Below are 24,180 nucleotides of genomic sequence, written 5' to 3'. Positions count from 1 at the left end.
CTATCTTTAAGTAGACCAGACAAATGCAAATCTGATGGGCCAAGATCAAGATCATATGAAGGATACTCCGACACCTCAAAATGTTTATTCTGAAGAGTTTCAGCAATGTGAGCAGAAATATGCGGATGTGTGTAATCATGTAAACGAAGAATGCCATTCCAAAATGTACATTGACATTTGTTCCAAATTGTAGGTTATAACTCATTGCAAAGACTTATCACTGTAATGTTTACTATGTACCACTTTTCCAGTTAGTGTTCCAAAATTGGCCATCATGCATTCCAAAAAAACTGTCAGCATAACTTTTCTTGCAAAGGGCTGACTCCTGAATTTCTTTTTGTGTGGTGTCTCCAGTCCATGCTCTCCATAATTTTGGTCCCTGGTTCAAACTTGTGAGCCAGTGCATCATCTCCAGTAATGATTTATTTCAAATGTGTTCTCTCATAATATTGGTCCCTGATGAAAATTGATGAACCAGTGCTTCATCTCCAGTGACAATTTATTTCAAAAACATTTTGCCTCCATTAGCATGATGGTTTAGCATGACAGGTTATCACATGATTATGCCTGTGCTCTTCACTGAGTTCTTCACACAGATAATACAAAAGGTGCATAAGAGCAAAAAGCAAACTTGTTTGAGAATGCTGAAACCTGGCACAAGTGAGGGAAACCCTGTCATCTAGCAGCTGGTGAGCATATTAAACCATGCTGCCAACCTAATAATCGTTAGAATGAAAGTGCAGATACTTATCGACTTAAATTGTATCGTCGTTCATCTTAATACACTCCTGGAAATTGAAATAAGAACACCGTGAATTCATTGTCCCAGGAAGCGGAAACTTTATTGACACATTCCTGGGGTCAGATACATCACATGATCACACTGACAGAACCACAGGCACATAGACACAGGCAACAGAGCATGCACAATGTCGGCACTAGTACAGTGTATATCCACCTTTTGCAGCAATGCAAGCTGCTATTCTCCCATGGAGACGATCGTAGAGATGCTGGATGTAGTCCTGTGGAACGGCTTGCCATGCCATTTCCACCTGGCGCCTCAGTTGGACCAGTGTTCGTGCTGGACGTGCAGACCGCGTGAGACGACGCTTCATCCAGTCCCAAACATGCTCAATGGGGGACAGATCCGGAGATCTTGCTGGCCAGGGTAGTTGACTTACACCTTCTAGAGCACGTTGGGTGGCACGGGATACATGCGGACGTGCATTGTCCTGTTGGGAACAGCAAGTTCCCTTGCCTGTCTAGGAATGGTAGAACGATGGGTTCGATGACGGTTTGGATGTACCGTGCACTATTCAGTGTCCCCTCGACGATCACCAGTGGTGTACGGCCAGTGTAGGAGATCGCTCCCCACACCATGATGCCGGGTGTTGGCCCTGTGTGCCTCAGTCGTATGCAGTCCTGATTGTGGCGCTCACCTGCACGGCGCCAAACACGCATACGACCATCATTGGCACCAAGGCAGAAGCGACTCTCATCGCTGAAGACGACACGTCTCCATTCGTCCCTCCATTCACGCCTGTCACGACACCACTGGAGGCGGGCTGCATGATGTTGGGGCGTGAGCGGAAGACGGCCTAACGGTGTGCGGGACCGTAGCCCAGCTTCATGGAGACGGTTGCGAATGGTCCTCGCCGATACCCCAGGAGCAACAGTGTCCCTAATTTGCTGGGAAGTGGCGGTGCGGTCCCCTACGGCACTGCGTAGGATCCTACGGTCTTGGCGTGCATCCGTGCGTCGCTACGGTCTGGTCCCAGGTCGACGGGCACGTGCAGCTTCCGCCGACCACTGGCGACAACATCGATGTACTGTGGAGACCTCACGCCCCACGTGTTGAGCAATTCGGCGGTACGTCCACCCGGCCTCCCGCATGCCCACTATACGCCCTCGCTCAAAGTCCGTCAACTGCACATACGGTTCACGTCCACACTGTCGCGGCATGCTACCAGTGTTAAAGACTGCGATGGAGCTCCGTATGCCACGGCAAACTGGCTGACACTGACGGCGGCGGTGCACAAATACTGCGCAGCTAGCGTCATTCGACGGCCAACACCGCGGTTCCTGGTGTGTCCGCTGTGCCGTGCGTGTGATCATTGCTTGTACAGCCCTCTCGCAGTGTCCGTAGCAAGTATGGTGGGTCTGACACACCGGTGTCAATGTGTTCTTTTTTCCATTTCTAGGAGTGTATCATTTGTGTTTATACCAACTACATATAACTCAATAAGTTAGCAAGAAAACCGCTACTTTGAAAAAAGGCTACTGCTTACTCAGTTCCATCAAATAGCTGCTTTAATGTTGTGCTGCTAAGCTTGCATGGATACACCAGTATTTTTCAAAGAAAATAGTTAGTTATATCTGAAACAACACGGTTCTCTTTACAATACACTGGGGCCATTTGTACATACATGCACAGAGAAAAAATTTGTTAGCCTGGCAACCAGAAAGGACTTGATACCAATTAAAGTTTGATTTTGGCATGTTGGTGCTCATTATGAGATGCAGTATATTTCTGTTTATACAGGTTTCAAAAGTTTTCTTGTCAGACATGTTTCAATCATCTAGGCCAACTTTAATACAGTAATGTCACATCATTTCCTTAATAAAACAATGATAAATGTGCCGTGAACAAAAATGGGACTATGTCAAAAATATAAGAAACACAAATTTTCAATGATGGAGCAAAAAATATTCTCCTTATTCTTGCATGTGCACTAAGAGTTGCTATTCAATTTCACAATTAGTTACACAGCCAACTACAACTGTTCTCTTAGCTTAGGCATTTTTTCTTCCAGTAGGCTTTCTATTATTTTTCTGCTTCCCACTACCCCCCCCCCCCCCCCCCCCATTACATTTCCCCTTTTGAAATCGTTGCTCTTGATTCTTATGAGTTGTTTGAAGGCAGTAAATTTTAATTTGCGAATCAAAAAGCCTTCATCAGTCATGCCTTGTGAAAAGTAACACATTTAGCTTTGATGGAGTTCCTGCCCTCATATTCACAAGGAATGGAACAGGAAAGATAGGCTCGTTAGATTGGAACACAACTGAGACAGTTAAAAGTGTCAAATGCTACCAGTATTCAGAATACTATGTCAGTACTTAACAGTCCCTGAACATTGCTTTTTGCCACAATTTGGTGATGGCCATATTTTGGGCGGACAGTTATTTATTATGCAGAAATAAAGCACTCTGCAGAAGTTGGTATAAAAATGGCTGTTTTCTCACATAAGCATATCACAAATGAGGTGGGATATCAACATTACATGATAGGAATACAAGGTTGACAGGAATACAAAGTTTCAAATGGGTACATGGGACAGGACTGGTCTTCCTTATCATTGTCATGGCCCATGAGCCAGGGTTCTGGACATAGCAGAAGCATAAAGAGAGAGACAAAGGTGTTTCATGGGTTAGATGGGCAACAAATCAACAGTTTGGCAGAGGCAGGGCTGATATCGGGGAGGGCCTCAAGAAAGGCACGCAATCCTCAGTCAGAGAATGTGGTCAAGTTGTTCCAGCCCATGGTGATATGGAGAGTTTGGAAATATTTCACTGAAGCTGCTGTTGGGAGTACTTAAGAGTGCTATGAATTGAGCTCTTCTTTGCACTGTATGTTTATTTCTTAGCTTCCTCTGCTACACTGATATCAGCATTAAAAATATTAGTTTTTTACCAAATACATAAGATGTATCTGCTTTTCTACTGATGGTTGCTTGGTTGGTTGATTTGAGGGAGGGGACAAATGGCGAGATGAAGGATCCCGTAAGATTAGCGAAGGAAGTTGGTCGTGCCATTTCGAAGAAAACATCCCAGCATTTGCTTCAAGCGATTTAAGAAAATCACGGAAAACCTAAATCAGGATGGCCGGTTGCAGGTTTGAACCGTTGTCCTCCCAAAGGCGAGTTCAGGGTGGTAATTCTATTGATGGAACTACTCACAAAGATGCCTTCCAGCTCACTGATAGTCAGCTCTAAATGACAGTTTCCCATCATTTCCACATGAAACCTTCCAACCTCACCATCTTAGCATCTGTGGTAAAAGCAATGTGTATATGCTAACCTTCTCTATAAATAGAATTGCTCGTAACACCTTTATCTCAATAGCTAATGAAAGAGTAGCTTGATGACTACACAGTTAAAATTTCAACATATAGGTTCAAAATGTTGAAAGTTTTAGTCTCCATTTATCTTAGAATACTTAACAAAACGTAACTCCAGCAACAGTTTATGAAAAATCAAGATGCCTCTTGGTTTGGCTTGCATGTTAAGCTTTAGTTCTCACATCAGAAACAAGGACATGCCATCTCCAATATCATAAATCCTAATAAAGCACTGTGTTGTTCAAATCAACCTTCTGATTGATGAATGTTTTGCTTTGCTTTATTAATCCATGGAGATACCTTCTGTAGTATTTCATCTACCATTAAAAATACTGTACGATCTAAAAAAGCAAACAAGTACTGTGCATAACAATGCTGTCCTGGCTCACTATATAACAACCAACTAGCACAATGACCTTTTTTTTTTAATTCATGCTCTGAAATGAGACCCACCTTGAGAACTATTGTCATTAAACCTCCTGAGATGGCTTCCCATACCCTTTAAAATTTCATATTGTGATCATTCTTCGCCTAATCCCACCCAACAATATAAATTCTTATTCGAAGGACCACATTCTTTGGCCTACCGTAAAATCTATCCTATGCATTTTGCTACAATTTCCTATAGCAGTAATTTGATTGGTAAGAACTGTTTCACCACTGCAAGAAACAATGACGAAATAACCTCATATCTGGTGATAACCACGATTCAAGCTTCAATGTTAGCATAATGACATCTATCTCAGACTCTGCTACTGACTAATGAACAAGTGTGTTTATGTCAGTAACACACTTCTTATCACTATGCCTCCTCCTCAGCACCTGTTCCTTGGTGCCTCTTTCAACACACAGGCAATTTGGATTATTTCTCATAGCACTTGCACCTTGTTATTTGCATCTTCATTTTGAAAAATGAAGAAACCGCAGGACAGTTGCTTAATCAATATTTTTTTTCCTTGTGTATGGAACTGGTTCAGAACACTTAAAATTCCATCATCTGGTCTTAGAAATAAAATCACTTTCCTATTTATGCTCCTGGTCGTGTAGCACGGAGGAACGATTATTATGGAATTTTCGTCCCTTTTACTCTTTTGCCATGGAACCCTTGGTTCCATGACAGCATGGAGTGAGTATGACCTCAGATGATTAATTGATTTTATTTTTTTTACGCTAAATCATGGAACTTTTAAGTGTTACAAAACCAGCTGTGTACACAATAAAAGACTGTGGATTATGCAACTGTCCTGCAGTTTATTTTTCTGAATGGTCTTGTAGAGTTGTGGCTGACCGAGAAGAAAAATTTTTCATCTATTTGCACCATCCATGGATTTCAATCCCATTCTCCTTCTATGATGTGGAACAATTCACTTTTTAATTATAATACAATTTCTCAGTGAAAAATAATGCAACATACTAACAATTTATAAGACTGACTTTTACATTCTTAAGTTCTCTTTTTCCATGTGTTGAATTGTAACTAACACTATGTGACGAGTGAGGTGGTGGGCTGGTTTATTGACATAACTGGGTAAATGGTCACATAATTTTATACTTCACTCCTTTCTGTGGCACGCTAAGGCTGAGTGATAAACAGAGTAAGCCAATTCTTCTAGTACAGTATTTATAAATTTTCATGACAAGAAGAGGACCTGCCCTCCCTCCCACCTTCTTTTCATTGCATATGCGTACTTCCACCACTTACACAGTATCTAAGTGTGTTAATCCCCTCCCTCACTGCCTACATTCTGTTCATTTTGCACTCATCTGTTTTTATCTCTTTCCTCGGTGAAAAACTATTTACCTTTTCATTTCTTCCATATTTTGCAACAGCTATTTCCCATTGTCCTGCACTGTTTGCTACTTATTTCATTTGTTTCTACTGCTACTGTATTCATTCAGTTGTATTGCCAGTTTTCTCTCTTCAGTCTTTATCTTTTCAATGTAGTCTCTGTCTATTAAGATCCTTGACTGATCTCATTTGCTTTGACACATTAGATTAAGAAACTCCTGATTTGAAAAGCAGATGTTTAACTGGTTTTGTACATGTAACAATTGTTAAGAACTGCTTTCCCAAAATTAATCATTTAAAAATTATGTAAAATACAAGACAGAATGATTCAGCACCTGGGAGGCAAAATCTTCAAAAACAATACAATAACCATAATGGAGTATGAACATTTAAACTACTTTGATATACAACCCATTTTCCAGCTGTGACACACAATGTTATTTTGGTTTTCTTGCTTACAGAAGATGATGATATCTCTAATAACTGAACCTTACTGATAGGAAGGAAACTTGGATTTGATTAATAATATGGAAACTGTTTACCTGCTACTGTTGTTGCTATGTCTTTGAAGAGAGATTCAAGTTGAGAATGCCTTTCTTTGTCTGAAACTTGGAGTTCACCTTTGGCCAAAATTTCTTTGCAAATTTCCGTCTGATCTTCTTTCCCAAAAGCTTTTATCAAATCATCTTTTTTGGCAACCTGTCCCTTTGAAACATTTGTAAATACAGTGTGGGTTTGCAACACTTCATCTATGTCCTTTTCTCTGTAAGGAAAGAGAGAACATTTGTTTAATACACAATAAATTAGTTTAGATTCTATTTCTGATGTAATTCTATGAAGAATTGAATTGTATCTACTTGTTTTACTGTATAGATTAGTGTTTGCTAAATTACTCTAAGTTCTGCATAAATTTTAGTGCATGAGTTGAACTTAGATTGCATCCAGGAACTTCTCAAGTTAGTGTTACATTACTTGTGACCTAAGTAAAAATTAAAGATGGATAGGAACTGCACCTGTTTGTTTGTTTGTGTGTGTGTGTGTGTGTGTGTGTGTGTGTGTGTGGGCGCGCGCGCGCGCGCGCGCGCGCGCGCCCGCATGCACGGGGGGAACTGGTCACCGTTCATAAACAGTTGGACGCTGCATTGGCCATACTCAACATGCTTCAGACTGTTGCCCTGGGCTGTGGAGGTGTTGGTGCACCTAAGACGAATATTTTGGCATCTCTGGAGTCTATAGCACCACCTGGGATCCCTGATGCAATTGCACCTTCCGATTTGCATGATTCATCCAAGCGATTCGATTTGCATGTTCCATCCAATCGGCATTACCTGATGGTGATTGGCAAACTATGCTGTCGTCACGAATCTCTGGACAGAAGGTGAAAGTGGCTACCAATTGCATGGCTGCCTTCTTACGTCTCAAGAACGGTTTGTGGTGTTGCCCACCACTCAAAATACATCTGGATCAGCACATGATGCCTTGCCTGTTAGGTCTGTGGCCAATCTTTCTTAGTGGTCTGCACAAGCACAGAGGATAGGATTGCTTGTTATTGGGAGCTCCAATATTAGACAGAAAGAAGGCCAATGCCTACTCAGCTTGCTTGCTGGGTGCCTTGCCATACATGTGAACAAGGCTCTGCCAACAGCAACTGAGTGCAATGGGTGTACGCAGCGCAAATGACGGCTCATTTCAGCATGAATGGCACAAGTCGCCCAGGGTCAGAGGCCACATTTTGTTTCTATAGGTGGCTAGCTGATTTCGTGGAGGCAGCTAGCCTCATTCATTGCAGGGAAGCAGAGATCATTTTGTAGTGTTGTTCCCAGAACCAATTGTGGTCTTGGGTGGAGTGCTTAAATCAGAGGATTGCATGATTATGTGAAAATCTTGGATGCAGATTTCTCAATGTCCGCTATCAGATGGAGAAACAGATCAAGTGTGCACTAGACTATCTGAGTAGCAGAGTTACGCGTAGCGTACACTCGTGGGCTTTTTAGGGTAGAGAAACCGCTCCAAAGGCCCAATAAGATGTGTCCTGAGTTCAGACAGTATAGCGTTCATCACAGCAGATCGAAGAAGCAAAATGTTAATATTGTTTTAGTTAACTGCAGGGCCATCTATGGAAGGGTCCCAGAACTAGTTTCCAGAAACCAATGTCGATAACAGAGAAATTCTAAACTCTGATAGAAATGGATATCACAAAGATTGAATGAACACTGGTAGCAGAAACATGTTTATAGCAATAAAACCTACAACAATATCTAGTAAGATTAATAGAGATTCAAAATGCAAAATAATATGAGTGTAGATATGTTTTAAAGGTGGATCGAATATGGTCATCAGATGCTTTTATGGACTTACTGCCTGAGCAGCAGTAGTGGCAGAACATTTAAGGGAAAAATTGGGAGAATATTTCACACAAATTTCTGGGTAAAGTTGTAGTTTTAGGTGGAGATTTCAGTTTACCAGCTATAGACTAGGAGACTCAGGCAGGCAGTAGGGACAGAAAATGTTGTGAAGTTGTTCCAAATGCCTTATACAAAAAACTGCCTCGAGCAGTTAATCAGAGCACTTGACTAGTGTATATCAAATCCTAGACCTGCTGTTGACAAACAGACCTGAACTTTTTGACTCAGTTAGCGTAGGACAGGGAATCAGTGACCATAAGGCCATTACAGAATTACTGAATATGGCTGTGAACAAAAATACAATGAAAGGTAGAAAGATCTTTTTGTTTGGCAAGAGCAAAAAGAAAGAGATTTCAAATTATCTGGCTTGACAACAAAAAAATTTCATATCCAGCATTGACAACATTGAAAATCAATGGACAAAGTTCAAGAGGGTTGTACATACTAAATGTCTTTTTCCAAAACTGTTTCACAGAGGAGGATCACACAGTCCTCTTTTAAGGTGTCACATGAATGCAAAATGATAAATATCAAAAGAAGTGATCAGCAGATAGAAAAGCAACTGAAATCATTCAACAGTACATGAAAGATCTTGCCTCTCTTCTAGCAGCAGTGTACTGTAGGTCTCCAGAGCGGCAAAGCATTCCCAATGTTTGGAATAAAGAATAAGTCTTCCCATTTCCAAGAAAGGCCATTGAACAGACACACAAAATATAGGTCTATATCTCTGACATCAGTCTACCGTAGAATACTGGAACATGTTTTATGCTCGCAAATTATGATATTTCCGAAGACAAAAGTCTTCTCTGTAGGAATCAACAAGTGTTCTGAAAATGACTGTGTAAAACCCAGCTCCCCCTATTTGTCCACAAGACCCAACAAGCATTAGATACCTGCGCCCAGGCAGATGCTGCATTCCTCACCTTGTGTGTGCATTTGATACAGTTTCATACTGCCATCTAATGAACAAAATACAACTGTATCGAACATCAGACTAAATGTGTTATGGGTTGAAGAGTTTCTAGCTAACAGAATACTACATGTCCTTCTGAACTGAGAGAAGTCATCCAACGTAAAAGTAACTTAGTACACGCTTCAAAGGATTGTAAATTTTCACAACATGTATGGTTACAAGTTCATTTAGTAATGCAAAAGTGTCATGGAGATGCACAGTCAACTAAATGGCAGACACTGCATGAGAGGCAATCTGCACCACAATATGGTCCACTGTTAAACTTTCGAGGCATGCATTTCTACAAGACACAACCAATATACTTTCCCTCTTACATGTATTTCATGAAAAGACAGCGAGAAAGAAGGTGCAGTGGTTAACACACAGGACTCGCATCTGAGAGGACGACAGTTACAACCCACATCTGGTGACCCAGATTTAGGTTTTCCATGATTTCCCTACATCATTCCAGGCAAATGCTGGGACGGTTCCTTTGAAACGGCATGGCCGATTTCCTTCTCTCTCCTTGGCACAATCCTAGCTTGTGCTCCGTCTGTAATGACTTTCCTTCTCCCTCCTTGTGAAAAGACCAAGAAGACGGCTGTGGCTAAGCCACGTCTCCGCAATTTCCTTTCTTTCAGGAGTGCTGGTTCTGTAAGTTTCGCAGAAGAGCTTCTGTAAAGTTTGGAAGGTAGGAGACGAGGTACTGGCAGAAGTAAAGCTGCGAGGACGGGGCGTGAGTCGTGCTTGGGTAGCTCAGTTGGCAGAGCACTTGCCCGCGAAAGGCAAAAGTCCCGAGTTCGAGTCTCGGTCCGGCACACTGCTTTAATCTGCCGAGAAGTTTCATATCAGTGCACACTCCGCTGCAGAGTGAAAATCTCATTCTGCTGGAATTAGTGTTTGATGAATTGTTACCTTTACTCCTTTAATCATTTAATTTGAGTTCACACAGCAATCTGGTAAATCACGTGGATTCTCTTCCATTTTTATTTTTCACTGGATTTAAAACTTCCTAATTTCCGCAGCTTTTGTGCTATTTATTACGACTTTTCATTGCTCATCTTACTATTATTCCAAACAGCTGAATTTACTGCTCTATTTCGAAGCCACTAAGCTCCAACAGTGTGTCAAGGTATACACTGCACATCCACAATATATCACCTGAACATAAGGCATCTCTCCCATCCTGCCTCAGGTATGAAAATTAATTGCTTGGTCCATTTCTCTATCTCTCGATTTGCACCACCACCGCCACCACCACAACCATCACACTTTCCACTGTGTGGTACAGCCTTTCTTTTAACTTTCTTCAGTCCCTCCACTCCTATCTCTCTTCCTTGGTCCCATCCCTGTCTCCATTCTGTGTAACATTGTGTCATCTTCAACTCCCCCACATTACTGTCTTATTACTCCCCTATATCGGATGTAGTCAAATGTTTGATATGAAATGTTGGCTTTGACCAGTGACACAGAAAATATCCAACAAACACCATATACAATACGGCGACTACAACCTGATACTATTGATTTTTCAAAATGGCTTAAGCTACAGATCAGTCTGTTACAACAACTAAGCCTTTGTGCAACATTCATTGTCTTTGCCAAGTCACAACCAAACTATTACCTTCCAACCTAACCTATATCTCAGGCTAAGCTCCAGAGCAAAGTTTCAACACAACCAGTTTCTCTCTCTCTCAAAATTGTGAGTTTATGGACCGAGAGGTGATGTGACAGCAGCCATTAACATTACGTCTCTGGCCAAAGAAACAACTTTTATCGAACAGTCCTCTTGACCCCTTGTCTATTACACCGTATGTCATCAGTGTTCTGTAACATTAGAAATTTACGTGTATGTGACGCATTTACAAACATCCTGCTCTGAAAAAGAGTGAAAGATCAAAATCCTAGTTCTGTTCTCCACTTAGCACCCACTGTATTCCCAATGCTTTATTTATTTCATCTTGAGCTTTTGCATTATCGTAATTCAAGTTTTGTTTGTAGCATAGTTTTGATATTGTGCCTGCCAAAGTGTTGGTCACATCATACAGCTTAAGAGTCTGGAGCACAACCTTTTGATGACTTTTTCCTTTCCTTATTTTTAACTCTCATTACCCATGTTTTAGAAGCATATTCATTTTTTATGAAGGCTTGTATAACATCTCGACTTATTTAACACAACTTTTTCCCTTACTGCAGACCTCCTTACATTTACATTCTACATCTACATTTATACTCCGCAAGCCACCCAACGGTGTGTGGTGGAGGGCACTTTACGTGCCACTGTCATTACCTCCCTTTCCTGTTCCAGTCGCGTATGGTTCGCGGGAAGAACGACTGTCTGAAGGCCTCTGTGCGCGCTCTAATCTCTCTAATTTTACATTCGTGATCTCCTCGGGAGGTATAAGTAGGGGGAAGCAATATATTCGATACCTCATCCAGAAACGCACCCTCTCGAAACCTGGACAGCAAGCTACACCGCGATGCAGAGCGCCTCTCTTGCAGAGTCTGCCACTTGAGTTTGTTAAACATCTCCGTAATGCTATCACAGTTACCAAGTAACCCTGTGACGAAACGCGCCGCTCTTCTTTGAATCTTCTCTATCTCCTCCGTCAACCTGATCTGGTATGGATCCCACACTGATGAGCAATACTCAGGTATAGGTCGAACGAGTGTTTTGTAAGCCACCTCCTTTGTTGATGGACTACATTTTCTAAGGACTCTCCCAATGAATCTCAGCCTGGTACCCGCCTTACCAACAATTAATTTTATATGATCATTCCACTTCAAATCGTTCCGCACGCATACTCCCAGATATTTTACAGAAGTAACTGCTACCAGTGTTTGTTCCGCTATCATATAATCATACAATAAAGGATCCTTCTTTCTATGTATTCGCAATACATTACATTTGTCTATGTTAAGGGTCAGTTGCCACTCCCTGCACCAAGTGCCTATCCGCTGCAGATCTTCCTGCATTTCGCTACAATTTACTAATGCTGCAACTTCTCTGTATACTACAGCATCATCCGCGAAAAGCCGCATGGAACTTCCGACACTATCAACTAGGTCATTTATATATATTGTGAAAAGCAATGGTCCTATAACACTCCCCTGTGGCACACCAGAGGTTACTTTAACGTCTGTAGACGTCTCTCCGTTGATAACAACATGCTGTGTTCTGTTTGCTAAAAACTCTTCAATCCAGCCACACAGCTGGTCTGATATTCCGTAGGCTCTTACTTTGTTTATCAGGCGACAGTGCGGAACTGTATCGAACGCCTTCCGGAAGTCAAGAAAAATAGCATCTACCTGGGAGCCTGTATCTAATATTTTCTGGGTCTCATGAACAAATAAAGTGAGTTGGGTCTCACACGATCGCTGTTTCCGGAGTCCATGTTGATTCCTACATAGTAGATTCTGAGTTTCCAAAAACGACATGATATTCGAGCAAAAAACATGTTCTAAAATTCTACAACAGATCGACGTCAGAGATATAGGTCTATAGTTTTGCGCATCTGCTCGACGACCCTTCTTGAAGACTGGGACTACCTGTGCTCTTTTCCAATCATTTGGAACCTTCCGTTCCTCTAGAGACTTGCGGTACATGGCTGTTAGAAGGGGGGCAAGTTCTTTCGCGTACTCCTGCATTACCTTTGGCAAAAAATCACAGTTTCAACTTGGCAGCTGCCTATAACAAAACATTCACCACATTTGTATTAATAATAATTTTAAAAAAAATCATGTGACTCAAGTTTTTATTTACATTATCCTCTCCTTTCTGTTCTTGCCTACACCCATAAGAAAGGCCGAGGAGCCTCCAAGCTGCCTCCGTTTAATAAGGAAATAGTGATTTCAAACTGTCTGTCTTCAACATTTGCTGGTAGTACATCTTCCTTGTACCCAACATAGCCTGTTATGATGATCCATCTATTTCAGTTTAGAAACTTTTTGATGGAATAAGGATATATACAATACATTTTCACTTAAAATAGCAAATAGCATGTTTTCACAACCTGATCAACTATTAAGTTACATAAAACCATTTTCTCACTTGAAACTGTGGTTTCTTGTTTCCAGAACAAGAGTGCATGTTGATTTTAAGAGTAGTATTTTCTTTGATGGCATAAGGATCTTCCAAGCCATTAAGGGGTACGAGAGATGCATAATGCAGCCTATTTACTCAAATTATTGGCAAACACAAAATCCAAGTGTTTTGTTTCAGTGAACAAAAAAAAAAAAAAAAAAAAATGCCTGAAGATAAATATAAACAACATCAAGTATAAAGTGTCAAGTACTTTGTGCTCCATGTTTTAGTGCAAAAGCGAAGTGGAATAAAATCAAGTTGCAACAATATGATGACATTCTGAGCAACAGGAAGAAACACAATATACAACTGGCAAACCCAAAATAAAAACTGTTTGGATTCAGACAACTTAGATGATTTTATTAGGCCTACAACAAAATACCGCAGTCAGGTGGTAGTAAGTTATATTGAGCGGTCTAGGATCTCATGTGGTTTAACTTGTTTTTAAACGTATTTACGTTTCAGCTATAAAGACGATAACGCTTCACACTGAAAGAGCTGACTGAATATAAAACATGCGCTTGTACACCACATACGCAATGTTGTGCAATGCAAACTGTATTCCGGATTTGATCATCATTTAATATATATGCATATACAAACTAAAAACACCTCCCTGGGATACGGAGAAATATTTAAGTGTACAGTATAGATTTCGGTACATTTCTTCCTAAAAGTATGTCACTTAGTTAAACACCAATCATAACCTTAAAACATCGTTTACTCACATATTGTCCCTCCAAGACACAACCTTATTTCTGTAGCATGCAATTTCAAATCGTTTCCCTCCTTTTTTCATACGTACTACCGCCACATTTGTAAGACGAATCTGGTTCGTTGGAGTAAATATCTTCGACATAGCGAACAACGTTTTACACCGTCTGACACACTATCAACAAAACACACGCCTGAACACACTAGTCACCTGTCGACATCGTCGGATGTCTTTTGTTTTCGCTGAGTATATGAGAAATTTAGTTATAAGTTCGAAAAAAGTAATGTTCAGTAACTTTCCTTACTGTAGCTAAGTTTTTGCACCCAGTAAGTTACTGTACCAATTTCATTGTCAACCGTCACATAACTATCTACAACACATCGACTTTGGAAACAACCTGACAGACACACAAAATTCCCATAGAAACAACATACATGCGCAAAGACATCTGTCGCCCGTCGATTTTGTACAAGAAAATGAAAATGGCTTCACGGGTGTTGTGTGTGTTTGAAATTTATCTGAAAATATGTGTGGCTGAAGTGGAAAACGTGCGTTACAACCTAAGAGGAAAGTGAAACAGACATTAAAATTGGCGTGTGTTGTGAGTAAAAGTGTTATGGCTCTTGTTACTGTGCAGAGGTCTCCAAGCGCCAACAGTTGTAGCTCAACACCCACTTCGGTAAGTTTAATTTAAAATTTTCTTGTATGTAGGCTGTGTCCTCGACTAATAATAATTGATATGGCGCACGTTTATCAACTTCGTCAACATCTGCCTCATGATAGTAATGTATGCATAACAAATTGGTAGACCTTCTTCAAAACGTATGGAAGTATTTATTTTCTAGATAATATTAATTACTATATGATCTCTTATAGGTAGCATATTTTAGGTGATTCAGTAATGGAACATAGCAATGAATTTTCATCCCATTATTTGGTTACTTGTGGATATATTTGCTAAGAATATGAGTACCAACGAAAGAGTACTGAAAAACAGCAGAAATTTATAGAAACGAAAAATTTATCATTTTACATTTCGTGAAGTTATTTTGTGATTCATAAAATATAGCCTAGGCTAGTTAACGCTCAGCGCCGTCGCTGGTATTTGGCTGGAAATATGAATCGTGTGCTAAAAGTCACCAATCGTATTTGCTCCTCATTTAATGTATGTTTACTTTCTGCGTTCAAAGAAATAAATTTTATTGAACATTACGAAAACAGAGATAAGTGAAGTTCTCATTCGCTACCCTTCGGCTCTCTCTTCACGGAATTCATTCCATGCTCTCGAAAGGTAAACAAAAACGTTGCAGGAAGTGGGTACACTCTTTCAGTAGGAAACCCATACATAGTGTTAAAAATTATAACTTCGTTGTAGTTTTATATGCGCAGTTGACACTTGTCTTCATAACGGTATACTTAGAATGATACGATGTACACTGCTTCAAGTTCTCGATGTAATTACTAATCGGGAACTATTACTTGCTTCTGAACCAGTTTTGCGTCGAACAGTGGACGCCTCCAGTCATAATGTTTACATGTCGCAGTTAATCCACTTGTTGGTCTTCGAAAAGAGAATTTCGTAAAGAACTGTTTCACACGTCTAGTGTCGTGCCGGCCCTAAGAACTTTCTTATGTTCGTCAGTCGCTTTTATAGTCAGTTTCGTTGGACATCAGCTTGAATATGTTCTTTCTGCTACCAAGAAACAGACTGTCGAGACTTTTTTCCGTATTAGGTCAGGAATCTATTATAAGAAATGGTCGTTTTGGAACCAAGAGAAAGCTTAGAGACGATGAACTTTGTAGAGACTCGGGCCCATATCCTAGTTCTTAAGGGATTGTAAACATGTAAGGAAATAAGATGCATGCAGATACATAATATACAAGCAAATGGATAAAAAGGAGGGGAATGACTTAGGGAAGATTTGTGAGGAAAAATTGCAGAAAACAGAATATTTAATATGATATTCTTGTCTCTTTGTGAGGTTACTGAGTATCTAAACTACTTGAGTATGTTGTGGAATAAACTTTCGTTTTATGAAGTATAACCGAATGAAAAAACTAGAACAAACAATAATAATTTTCAGAGCAAACGGAAACGTATAGACGATATATTTCATTTGCGAGCTACTTTAGCAGAAATGCACGTTGTGTATACAGAATGGCCAGGAGTAAAGAAGGAATATGTGATTACAAGGACAGTATAAGAGCAGCATTTTGAATTGATACACACGAAAGAAAAGCGTAAAAGAGTCGGCGAAACATTTCCAATCAGCTGTAGGCACTGTATAACAGTCCAAATTGTGTAGGATACAAAAAAATTTTATGATCACCTACAAGTATTACGCCTTTTTTTATGCTCTCCCCTCAGTGTATTATCCGCCACTGATTACATACGCCTTGCGGAAGCGTGCTGAATGATTCAGCAGGCGTTTTCTCCCCCCCCCCCCCCTCTCACTCTGTGTGTGTGTGTGTGTGTGTGTGTGTGTGTGTGTGTGTGTGTTTTATCACAGCACCTGAACCAATCCTGAACTCTTCGTAATTCTGTATGAAGGAAACTGATTTTACTGAGTAGCATTACATCTAATCAGAATGTGATTCATGTTCACCTAGAGATAAGTTGCCCTGCTTTCACACTCGCATGCCCATTTTCGTTCATCGAAGTATACGTACATTCTGAACACTGAAATCTTTTGCAGGCACACTTTTAACACATTCAGATGTAAATAAAAGTAGTGGGCGTGTATGTGACGTCGTATTCTGAGGAAGAGTCCCATATCCTATGATATTTTAGCCGTTTACGCATAACTTGGCGTCTTGTGCTTTGCTGGAATGCTTGAAGACATGCAAGCTGTTAGTCTGCCTTGCGTTTCATTTTTAATATCTTGTGGGCCGTGGCGTTGCCCATTAATAATTGTACTCCTTTCTATTTTCTTTCATGAATAGTACTGCTTTTGTGGAATTATTCAGTGCAGTGAAAGTGTAACGACGATTACGAAGACTCTTTTTCCGCTATTGAGCAATGTAGCACAATGATAAAGTAAAATTGAAAGGACAAGTCTTTGCATAGAACAAGAAAAACTGAAAGAACCTGGAACCTAGCACCAATAGACGCTTCAGTTTCTTCGAAACTAATGTCGGTGCCACAATACCAAACAGTGCTGAATGAGAGCCGTAGGAAGTACTATCGAAATGACGCTTCTAATCATCGTCTAAGTTGCTGGTAGAAATGGCAGTTTGTGAACGGACGAACACCCAGGATAGTTTTCTCCGTATTATCACTCGATGCGCAAATATCTTTCATTAAATATACGAGAGCTGAATGAAAAGTAATGCCTCCACCTTCGTTAATTGAGTTTGGATGGGAATATTTTAATAAATCAAACGCAAAAATAATCCTTGGAATGTGATCTTTAATTACCAATATTCACTTTTCCACATAATAACCAGTCAATTGGATACATTTCTGCCAACGATAAAGAAGTTTTCTGAAGCCGTCACGGAAGATGTCGACACTGTTTCCGCATCCACAGTCTCACAGTTCTCTCAACGTCTTCATCAGAAGCATAATTATGTCCCCGAAAATCGTCTTTCATTATCTGAAACAGGTAGAAGTCAGACGGTGTTAAATCTGGATTGTATGGAGGATGCCGTACGGTGGTGAGATTCAGTCTCTGATTGTGGTGGCACGTGAAGTGTGTGGTTTGGCATTGTCACGCTGGAGGAAAACATTTCTTTCTTTCCTTTCGGACCCTTGTTAGCCGTTGTTTCAGCGTTGTGATGTAACGGTCTGAACGCTGCGGCTTGAATTTCATTTTTCTGGGGCGAGTCTTTGTGTCGATATTCGATAGACTGACATGGTGTACCCACGTTTCGTCGCCTGTCACAATTGAATGGAGAAAGGCGTTAACTTTATTCTCGTAACGCGAGAGAACTTTCTGGCAAATTTCAAGTCAGCGTCCGGGGTACCCATCGTGCACAGATCTTCCGATAGTCAAGCAAAGTAATAATGTGGCTCACACATTCTTGTGAAATGCCGATTGTGCTTGCAATTTCTCTCTCAGTGATACGACGATCGTCATGATCAATCTGTCAACATTTTGCTTGTGAAACTCTGTGGTTGCTGTCACAGGACGTTCAACTCTTTGTTTGTCACGCGTGTCAGATGTTCCGCCTCAACATCTTTAAACTTACTCGCTCAACGATGCACAGTACTCACATCAGCACAATCATCATAAATTGCTTTCATTCTCTGGTCAATCTCCTTTGGGGTGACACCTTCTGCTGTCAAGAATTCAATGACTGCACGTTGCTTAAATCGCATTGACCGACCGTCTGCGCAGAGTTCCATACTTTACACTGTAACAACACAAACGTTGAATGCTAAGGCTTCCCGCCAACTGGAGCTGTAGAGAAAGGCTACGGAAAAAGCAAGTACCTGCTGCATACCAATGCTGCCAACTGTTGAAGAGTTACGAAGGTGGAGGCATTTCTTTTCAGTCAACCCTCGTAGAAGCCGACAATATTTTTAATGCAGGTACTTAGTATGTTGTGCATGTGATGACTGGGATTAGAAGATTAAAATAGCGAGTTACTTGAAAACTGACGAGTAAGTTTGAAGAGCATCTCGGACAAACTATTCCTCACAACAATCGGTCAAATCCGAGATAGTGTGGGACGAGCTGCAGCACAAATTCTCGATGTCATTAAACAGATGTACCCGTTGTTGTTGGACTGATGAAAACACGTTGTCGATATAGGTAACTTTATCGATATTGTTTTGCATTATTTTGATACTTGTATTTGTTTATGTATATTTCGTTCTCTCTGTATTTTTAGATGAGAAGGGTGAGTCAAGTGTGATTATTTCCTATATTCACTCACCAATTTTCAATTACATTTACATCTACGTCTACATTTATACTCCGCAAGCCACCCAACGGTGTGTGGCGGAGGGCACTTTACGTGCCACTGTCATTACCTCCCTTTCCTGTTCCAGTCGCGTATGGTTCGCGGGAAGAACGACTGCCGGAAACCCTCCCTTCAAATGGCTCTGAGCACTATGGGACTTAACATCTGAGGTCATTAGTCCCCTAGAACTTAGAACTACTTAAACCTAACTAACCTAAGGACATCACACACATCCATGCCCGAGGCATGATTCGAGCCTGCGACCGTAGCAGTCGCGCGGTTCCGGACTGAAGCGCCTGAAACCGCTCGGCCACCGCGGCCAGCTGAAACCCTCCGTGCGCGCTCGAATCTAGTATAAGTATTTTCTCCATATATGAGCGCCAAATAAATGACTTATCTTTTTATGACGAAATAAAGTATCACTATACTGAACTAAACTCCGTCCGATAGAATGACCACGCACGTTCTGTTGTTGGTAAAGCAAGAGGTAGATTTCAGGTTATTAGTAGAATACTGGGGAAGTGCAATCAGGAGATTGTGCACAAAATACTCGGACGACAGGTTTTAAAATATTATTCAATTGTATGGGACCAGTACCAAAGAGGACTAACAGGTGATATTGAAGGTATACAGAGAAGGGCAGCACGAATGGTCAATGGTTTGTTTGATCCTTGGAAGAGTGTCACAGAGGCACTTAATAAACTGAACCGGCAGACTCCTGAAGATAGACGTAAACTATCCCGAGAAGTCTGCCAGCAAAGTTTCAAGAACCAGTTTTAAATGACAACTCCAGGAATATACTACAACCTGCTACATATCGGCTACTTAGGGATCTGGAGGATAATAAGTAGAATAATTACGGCACGCACACAGACATTCAAACAATAATTCTTTCCGTGCTCCATAAGTGAGTGGAACCGGAAGAAACCCTAATAACTGCTACAATAGGACATACCCACTGCCACCCACTTCACAGTGGTATAGATGTAGATGTAGACGCAGAAACAGACCTTGGAAGGCTCAGAGGTACCGACCGATCTTCGGGTCAGCCGATAGGCGTCAATAAGTGCGGATATGGAGGGGCGTTTGGTCAGCACACCGCTCTCCCGGAGCCGCTACTTCTCAGTCAAGTAGTTCCTCAAGTGGCTTCACAAGGGCTGAGTGCAACCCGCTTGCCAAAAGCGTTCGGCAGACCCAGACGGTCACCCATCCAAGTGGTCGCCAAGACCGACAGCTCTTAACTTCACTGATCTGATAGAAATCACTATACTGTTGCCTTATTAAAATTTTTTATTTCGTTCTGTTATGAAAGTTTGTGTAGTTTAGAATCTCCAGGAATTTTCATTGTTGTTCTTGCTGAACTTTTTTGAAACTGGAAGTACTTTTTTTTCGGTCACCAGTCCTAGCGGATGGTTGGCTGCAGTACTCCAATTTGTATTTTCTAACTGGTTATACATATTAAAACAGCCCCTGCGTTTCTTTTCCTCCGTGTAGCTAAAGTACGGTTTTCAGCAACAATTTATATCGTACCAGAGTAATGATTATTGAAACCAACAGCTGTGTTGTGACCCGACGTCGTTTATTCAAAACATGTCACCACTTTCGACGCCAAAAAGCGTCATATTCAGGTCCCAAGCTTAATCTGCCATCAACACGAACCTCAACGACAGTGCATTAATTGAGCTTTGAATTGGTTCGTCATCCGCCCTTTACACCAGACTTAGCCCCAAATCACTTCTTCTTTTTTCCTAACTTGAAACTTTTTTTGCTGGAAGAAATTTTCGTCAAATGAGATAGTGATAATTGCAATCAACGAGTATTTTGCTGAGTTTGACAGAACATATTTTTGCGATGGGATGAAAAAGCTGGAGGATCGCTGGACCTAATGCGTATTTACGAAATAAACCTTTTTTGTTTGCTTTGTTACCATACTTACCAAATCACCCTCGTACAAGGTTTTGATTCGACAGAACCGGAGCTCAGATACCCCTCCTCTCACCCAGATTTTCGTAAATCACTGCAGACGAATTCCACTGTGGTTGTTTAGAAGAAAAGAGGAGGCGCAACGGCTGATTTCCTTCTCCATCCTTATCCAGTAGATCCAGTGCTTAGTCTCTAATGACCACGATCTTGACGGGACGTTTAAGTTCAGTATTTGTTAATGGCTGTAATTTTTTTTTTTTTCATGATACTCGAACAGCTTCATTGTTCTGTGCTGGCGAACAACCGCTAGCAAGAAGATTCTAGCAGTGAGCGGAACGTAGAGAAAAGGCAGCACAGGCGTTGACAAGGTGCTAATACTTAGAAAATTTTATGGACGCCGACAACGGCCGGAATAATCTTCAGTTTTATCAAACCATACGTCTCTTTTCTAGCCCCTGTGCGACAGTGTCGCTTTCTCAAGATCCCCGTAGCTAGAGCTTCATACGTTCTCCTCCTCCCCCTCCCCCTGTCGCTTCCCCTCCACCTTCGCACAGAAAATATAACACTTTTTTTATATATAAATAACACAATGTTTCTCTTCCGCCAAGTATATTTGATTCAGCGCGACGCGTTTCGGCGGCATGCCGCTGACAATTTCGCCAAGTCACCAATACTAGTCGACATATCTGGCCCTGGGCGCCCGTTCCACTGTATTAAAATTATTTTAAAAATTATGTAGAATGGACAAAGGTTGTAAGAACAATTCTAAATCTTCGTAAATGGCACAAAATATGGAATAGCTTGCAGAACGACAAGCTAAAACGCAATAAAGTGTATTTTTTCCCCCTTTCAAAAACTTCTCCATATTTGATTGCCTGTTCAGCAACAACATAAACATCCGTGTGTTAATTGAGCTTCTCCGAAACAAAAATTAAATTGTATAGGATAAATATAATATTTTCCTCTTTCTATGAGAAAAACAGCCTTGCGTACTTATTGTTATCGTAGTGTACTTGAAATACAGTATCTATGTCCAAGATCTATACCGGAGCGGTACAGTCACCAGTGACACCAGTATAAACGTAGCTCTGTGCAGTTGTATCAGATGTTTTTGCTGTTGTTTAATGCTCTATCTACCAGATATTGGAGTATATCGCTGTTCATACTTAAGTACTAGGTTATTTCAATGAATGTGTGCCATGTAAAAGCTATACAGTTCTCGGAACGTAATTGTCTTCTGAGCTAACAGCTGCTAGAAGTGTTGCAGTTTCTCGATAAACTGCCTCTCGGAGGCTCAGAGTGATTGTTCTGTGAGTCAGACCGGCAGTGTCTGCCCCCTTGATTGTGGTGCAGAAATGGATCGGCTCATTACTGCCACATGATCAAAACTGGACTAGCACTTTTCTTTTCATAAACAGATCCTCCTTTTTCTTAATATTACATACAATTATTCGTGTAGCTGTCTGTGATCCGCTGTACAGTTGATATTTTGGTAGGTCTTGCCCATTTAATGCTCTCTTTCAAGACATTGACCACTGAGTCCGACTGGAAGATAGATGGCCAAGTGGTTGAGAAAGTCAACAGTTTTCGTTATTTGGGGGAGAAGATAACTGGTGGCATACAGAGCAACAGTAGCGCAGTCGACAGGGTACAGCTTTTGCAGAAGCTTCGGTATGCGGTGAAAACAAAACATGGCACGAAAAATCTGTCACGGAATGCCAAATTGCGACATTACACAGCAAATCTAAGAAATGCTGATCTGTTTGCATCACAAACGATCACACTCGGCAAGAGAGCTTGTATACAGTTAGAGGAGGAGGAGGAGCAGCGGATAATTTTGAGAGACATGCGGCACCAAAAACATGGGGATATCTGGATACATAGAACAATGTAGGAACTGTATGAAAATATTGAACCCACATCGATCGAGATACGGAAGAGGAGGTTACGGTTTGTTGGGCACATCATGAGGGCGGACGAGGAGAAGTTGTCTAAGAAGGTAGGGAATGCAGCATGTCATACGGGAAACGACTGGGTGAAGGAAGTCAGGCATGACTGGAAGGCGGTAGGAATAAAAGAAAGGAATCTGCAGGCAGTAGTACAGGACAGGGAGAAGTATAAAGGATTGGTGGATGGCTACAGGTGGCCGGACACCAAAATCAAAGTTGTCTTAACACAAGAAGAAAGAAACAGAAGAAGCGAGAGAATGAAGAGGTATTGGGAAGGAAGAAGACTTGCAAAACAAGCCACACGTGATCCTGAAGGGTCCTAACGAAGCAGAAGACTTGAACACCTAAAACTTGCACCACAAATATTGCGGAAATGGGAAGTGCTATTGACGTACGGTTTAACAGAATTGATTGGTAGTCAAGGGCTCGTATTGTTAGACAATAAACAGATTGTAATAATACATAGAAAGTGTATTTTTTGTGGACATACACTTTTTAAAATGGAACAGTGCCTTTTGACGTTAACAGACTAAAAATAGGGCGAATTAGACTGGCGGTGGTGTTTGTTGCAGCATTCTAGTGCGAGTCGTTTACGAGATATCATATTTTGAAAAGTTCCCACACTGGCACTTTACAATTCCTGTGTAGCACACACTAAAGAACAACACAAGTGCATAAACTAGTTTTGTGGATTCTGGCCAGTAACGAGACAGATGACCATCACAGGTTGTGTTCAAAATGACCACCGGCAGCGGCAATACACGCTTCCAGTCAGGTATGGAACGACTGCTGCACACGGGCTAGCATATCAGCGGAGATGTCCGAACAGGCTGCAGTAATACGTCGATTCATATCAGCGGGTGTAGTTGGTACGTCCTTGTAGGCAGCGTCTTTCAGATTTCCTCACAAAAAAAGCCTGCAGGCGTCAAATCCGCGGAACGGGCCGGCCAAGATACAGGTCCTCTGCGTCCAATCCAACGATTTGGAAGCAATTTGTGAAGACATGCTGAAATACTTGGGGCATTATGGGCTGGGCAGCCGTCATGTTGGTACCACAGGTTCCTCCTAGTCTGCAGAGTACGTTTTCTAGCATTCGTGGAAGATGGTCCGTGTAGAGGTTGCAATATTTGTGCACGTTGAGTGTTCCGTCTGTGAAACACGGGCCTGTGAGCTAATGGTTCACGATCCCACAGCACGTTACACTCCATGGACGCTTAAATTCCACCTGACGAAAGCAACGGGGATTGTCAACAGACCAATACTACATGTTTCGGCAGTTTACCTGGTAAATGTGGCTTCATCCATAAACAAGATACGTGATACATCTGAAGTATCGTG

General features: G+C 41.3%; 2 protein-coding genes across 2 annotated transcripts in view; one reads left to right on the top strand and one right to left on the bottom strand.

Moving 5' to 3' along the window:
• The window catches only part of LOC126175880 (ribosome maturation protein SBDS), a 57,993-nt gene extending 43,602 nt beyond the window's left edge, over nucleotides 1-14,391 (bottom strand). Inside the window, exons 1-2 of the mRNA XM_049922925.1 lie at nucleotides 14,076-14,391; nucleotides 6,449-6,669 (exon numbers count right to left, since the gene is read on the bottom strand). Of these exons, the coding sequence (XP_049778882.1) occupies nucleotides 6,449-6,669; nucleotides 14,076-14,206 (352 nt within the window). The 5' untranslated portion in view covers nucleotides 14,207-14,391. The remainder of the gene's footprint in view (nucleotides 1-6,448; nucleotides 6,670-14,075) is intronic.
• Nucleotides 14,392-14,508: 117 nt separating this feature from the next.
• The window catches only part of LOC126175859 (uncharacterized), a 616,100-nt gene continuing 606,428 nt past the window's right edge, over nucleotides 14,509-24,180 (top strand). Inside the window, exon 1 of the mRNA XM_049922883.1 lies at nucleotides 14,509-14,741. Within this exon, the coding sequence (XP_049778840.1) occupies nucleotides 14,679-14,741 (63 nt within the window). The 5' untranslated portion in view covers nucleotides 14,509-14,678. The remainder of the gene's footprint in view (nucleotides 14,742-24,180) is intronic.

This window comes from Schistocerca cancellata, chromosome 1 (genome assembly GCF_023864275.1).
Source record: "Schistocerca cancellata isolate TAMUIC-IGC-003103 chromosome 1, iqSchCanc2.1, whole genome shotgun sequence".
NCBI classification, from domain to species: domain Eukaryota; kingdom Metazoa; phylum Arthropoda; class Insecta; order Orthoptera; family Acrididae; genus Schistocerca; species Schistocerca cancellata.
This window is presented reverse-complemented; position numbering and strand designations above follow the sequence as displayed.